This window comes from Varroa destructor, unplaced genomic scaffold (assembly GCF_002443255.2).
Source record: "Varroa destructor unplaced genomic scaffold, Vdes_3.0 BEIS01000003.1, whole genome shotgun sequence".
In the NCBI taxonomy this organism is placed as follows: Eukaryota; Metazoa; Arthropoda; class Arachnida; order Mesostigmata; family Varroidae; genus Varroa; species Varroa destructor.
The window spans coordinates 20,696,163-20,700,960 of record NW_019211456.1 but is presented as its reverse complement, the minus strand read 5'-3'; the positions used below and the strand labels follow the sequence as shown (position 1 = coordinate 20,700,960).

General features: G+C 39.4%; 1 protein-coding gene and 1 long non-coding RNA gene across 4 annotated transcripts in view; one reads left to right on the top strand and one right to left on the bottom strand.

The window, feature by feature from the left end:
- LOC147756659 (uncharacterized) overlaps positions 1–2,072 on the bottom strand; it is a 7,987-nt gene extending 5,915 nt beyond the window's left edge. The window contains exon 1 of the long non-coding RNA XR_015323923.1: positions 1,665–2,072. This is a non-coding gene — a long non-coding RNA (uncharacterized LOC147756659). The remainder of the gene's footprint in view (positions 1–1,664) is intronic.
- The window catches only part of LOC111248162 (uncharacterized), an 8,233-nt gene that overhangs the window by 2,681 nt on the left and 754 nt on the right, over positions 1–4,798 (top strand). For all 3 annotated transcript variants that reach the window (XR_002672425.2, XR_015323915.1, XM_022800012.2), the window contains exons 3-5: positions 2,713–2,895; positions 3,149–3,279; positions 4,485–4,531. Coding sequence is in view for 1 of the 3 variants with exons in the window: in XM_022800012.2 (XP_022655747.1) it covers positions 2,713–2,895; positions 3,149–3,279; positions 4,485–4,531 (361 nt within the window). In the remaining 2 variants the exon portion in view is untranslated. The remainder of the gene's footprint in view (positions 1–2,712; positions 2,896–3,148; positions 3,280–4,484; positions 4,532–4,798) is intronic.

The window sequence follows — 4,798 nt, the reverse complement described above, 5'->3', positions numbered from 1 at the left end:
AAAATATCACAATTCACTCATGATTGTTTATAGTACCTATAAACATAAGCATGCTAATAGTTCATCCTGAAAATTTCAACTATCATTTTTCACTATATTTGTTTAAGCGGGCGTTGCTACATTTTAATTGAAACTGATTCATCTGTGCTAATACCGTTGACACGCTTATAGCATTAATGTAAACATTAGATATAAAATGTCTTGATTAATTCGTACCTATTGGAAGTATTACACGCAAGGAATTGAAGGATATTGCTGGTGCGGATGCTGAACTTTGCTAAATTTGTATAACTAATATTTATAGCCCGGTGCGTAACATAACTCCGCGCGTTTTCAATAAGTTAGGTCAAAAGCATCTGATAGGACATACGCGTTAACTTTAGTACTATTAATGTTTTATATAGTAAATGATGAAACTCTTTTCCTTCCTTACATGAGCTGCTGCGTAACTAACTTCATTCCGGCCACACTTTTCACAAGCAAAATTACAACCTTATTTATTTACACTTAGTGGCAGCTGATAAAGAATATTTCAAATATACCAAATGTGATAACATACATTTAGAATACACAACAGGATTCACATGATTTATGTGCACTCCACTGGACTGTCAATTTCAGCGAAAATTCTGATATTCTCAGGATTTTCCTTGAACGTTTTTTTCTTATTTGGACTGGTCATTTTTTGTTCTCTGCACTCTGTCGTCTTTTATCTGAAGAAGTAGAGGAAGAAGTAACTGGTCGGGATTTTCCAGTACTAGTTTTGGTAGTGCACAGTCATTAACTTTGCCCGAGGTCAGGTATTAGCCGTAGAGGTAATTTACCTAAACCCAATTTAGTCAGTCCGGTAGTGTACTGCACGACTGAAGACAATGCTACGATCGAATATTAGATAACTGCGTAAATGGCTGGCCAAATATCTCAAAGTCGTGACACCCATTAGTCTTTAAAGCTCAACCAGCTTCTAAAAGTTTCTCTCAGTGCTGTTACAGTTATGAGGAAATCAGCGCACATCCTTTATTGACAATAGGACGCTGTCAAAAACAGAAGCACAACGATCTCCTGAACCAAAATAACAGCAAAGACTCTCGTGGAAAACTATCCTTCATTTTATACCATATCCTAAGAAGACATAACCTACTCTCAATTACGAGAATTAATCGTTTATTTGGCACAATTTTAGTACGTATGCCAGTTAACCTTGATTTCTATTTTTGATTTTTCATACAGCATCTGCCTGTCACAGAGTAAATTTATAGGGAGTAATAATACGGTGTTGCAGTAAAGGGTACCAGGATGAAGCGAGCTGGCTTTGGGCTTGTTTGACGTACGGATCCCGACCTTCTCGATTAGTCGATTAGAATTACCGGTTGTTTGTGGCCATTCAGAAATTTAGTATTGTCCATTGGACTGCCCGGCTGAATAATGTATGGGCTGCCAAGACCTGATAAGTAAGATCGCTCCGAGAACCCCTGTGCATGTTTAAAGGACTTGCTTTTTGTTTCTAACTGCGAACTGTTCTGCCTGATGTTGCTCCTATGCGCCGTTTGTACTCATCCTAACTGAGAATTCACTTTAAAAATACTACGGACCTACTCCTCCACGATAGTTGCTGTGGGCCAGATTTTTTTTTGGTACTTTGGTAACTTCATCTTAGAGCTTACCGTCGCTTGTATGGCTGTCCATCACGTGCTCCTTCAATTTGCCCCACTGTCCTTTTAAGTGTCGTCGGAACACTTGTCCATTACGGCTTGGGTATCCTGTTCTTCCGATCAGGTGTTCGGGATTACTAGATCCAATCGTCTATTCGCTATCATCGCTTGCTAAATTATGCCACACACTCCGCTAGCTAACTGGCGCTTTTTTTCTCTTTTTATCTTATCATACAGCGTCTGCTTCCTCTAGACTAAACGAATAGGAGAAAATAAACCCGGTGTGGTAAGAAGGCCGCCGCACAGCGCTTTTAAAGGGCGATAATGCAGCACATTACAGTGTTTCGGTAGCGTATGTGTAACGTGTTCGTTTGGCAAACATTTCGACATATGATGAACTAGCTCCAGATTGAAGTGTTGTTATAGCTCGCTCCGTGCAAGAACCAGTCATCTAAAGTTATACGACCCATGTGCCATATGTAAAACACAAAGAATATTGTTTTTCCCATTCTCGGATAATGTTTTTTAAGTGTACTCATCACCCAAAGTGACTTGTGTACATATTCGCTGAATTCAAAGTTGCTTTCCGTTTCAATTATCAACTAAACAATAAAATCAACAATTAGAAATTACTATATCCGTCTATGCAAACGCCTAAATGCGTCCTCAATCACAAGTTATTACGTTTGCAAAGAAATAAATTAAATTTGGTCTACGTCTTGTGGTGCAGCGTCACCGTGAAACAGGTGCAAATGAACAATGCGGTAGGAGCCAGGTCTCTAGTCACAAGTGAATGGCGTATTTTGCCAAAAAAACTCTAACACACCTGACATGACCTGAAAAACAGGGAACAGAACTCGAACGCACACGTTCAAGTTCTCACCTCGGCACAGACCTCCAAAGCTGCCTATATCAACCTAGCGTACCACTTTATCATTTACAAGTACACGCTATCTATGAAAGAAATAAATTCTGATTGACTCGCCTGACCCTGCCTTGTCTCAGATAGCGGCTTCTTACGTTTATTATCTTACTCAAAACTAGAATGGCTCATTTTCAGTTTTTTTTTGTCGTGGCCCTAGTCGCTACCATATCCTGTCAAGAAAAAGATTCGAACGTTCCTCCAACACTTCGTGAAGGAACAGACAAGACTCCATTTATACCTCCACAAGTCCCCAGTTATCCTGAGGTAGCAGGACAGTTCGCGAAAGTAAACGTTCAACCTCATCACGGCCCAGTCAAGGTTGGACCGCATTGTTATTTAACAACGTAACCATTTTGTTCAGATCACGTGAAACTCTAGGCAGTCCGAAGTAAGTGACAAAAATATCCTGTTTAAACTGTAGCAATAAGAAGGTCGTAAAGTCAGCTACCTATTCTTGTAATATATAAGCAATTACGGTGGCTACTACGCTATTTTTCAATTACAATAAGTGTCCCTTGAAAGATATGAACGTCTTTTTGCGTTTCTTTTTTTACTGCTCACTGAATGCTAGGTGGAAGCTCCGCTAACGAGGCTGTTTGTCGATCGTCAAACCGGTGATGTAAATCTGCGTGCAGGTCCGGTGGCCCTCGACCTTGACACGGCGAAAGAGCAAAGACCGTTCAAACTCTGGATCAACATTCCGTAAGTGTCTAGTAAAAATGATATTACGGCGTGTTCGCTTTAGGTGATGCAGACTTCTTTGTTTTGTTTTGATACATGAAATAACTTTGCAATATTTAGGCATCGGCTAATTTTCGAAAATTTTTGTTCTGTGAAGCTCATGTTGATGGCCGAGATTCGATATTCATATATCTGATTCAAATTTATTTACACATATGTGCGGTGTTCATATAAATTTACAGTCTATCCTTTGCCGAACGAATTCGTCTTCTAATTTGCTCAGAAAAAATGCAAACGTATCAGAGCGTTTTATGACTCGTCAACTTTTTTTCGCGATGCTCAGAGTAAGCCAGATTTATCAGCTTTTATTTGGACAAATATGCACAGCGATCGGGAACGATATGTAAATAGGCAGAAAAGTAAAGCCAACTTAGCATAGTGACGCTATAAATTACCGGCAACTGAGTGCCCCGCCAAAGAGAACTCCGAGCGGCGCGAAGTAAATATCAGCTCATTATGAAGCAAAATAACATCATCCTAACATCAAACTAACAATAATGATGGCCCCAACGAAAGTTCTAATGACCGTGGAACACGCATCTGTGGATATAATTATGGCACACTTGTTAGTTAGCTTCACATTACAATGCCGCTAAACGACTGGTGTGAACAATGCTGTTTCCAGTCATGTTAACCCTCATCATTAGCACACTTAGCATAGCAAAATTTACTGCCAGGCAAAAATTGCGACTGAGGTAACGAGTTAGACCGATGAGTGACGTTGAAGTGTTTTCCCCCTTGTTCGCTTCAGTGTCTGACAATCTATATCGAAGTGATTTAACATGAATGCTACAGCGATTGACAATTCGCGATAGTGTAACAGGAACAAATGCATCTTTAAAGCCAGAAAAATGATTTCTAGACATCTAAAGGAAAATAAGACATGCGTAAAATGATAAGATCATAGCATTTTATCGATCGGCGATCGTAACTCAGACGCTAGCGTCAAACGTTTTGCTCTCTGGGAACTGCTTAAGCCTATTTCTTGTGGCTCGGAGTCGAGCATTCAATGGCACAGATCTGCTTGTAAAAATAGTGTGTCCGAATTTAGCTCTTCTGATAACAGATTACGTATGACGTCTTCTAGTTCAGCTATGCATTTCGGAATACCAGAGAAGGGTTGTGCGATAGCAGGTGGTTATGTGAATTAATTTCCTTGTTTTCAGAAAAATCTTCAATCTTCGCTTAGGCCATCAAACAGACGGAACGAATGGTATGTATGACAAGCCAAAATTATCTGGAAAATACAGTAATTAATTATTGCTAGACGAAAGGCGCTCTTTTTTAATGAGACTATAATTATGCTCTAGCGAGTGTTTAATGTACAAAAGTTTGCTTAAGAATCCTAAACACACACTTTAGTTTCATGTGTCGACATATCATGGGGTTAACAAAAAAAATTACCACTGTTATCAGCAGTTTCTCTGCTATTGTCTCATCTACATTTATGTGTAATTCTCAAACTGTTCAGTTATCATAT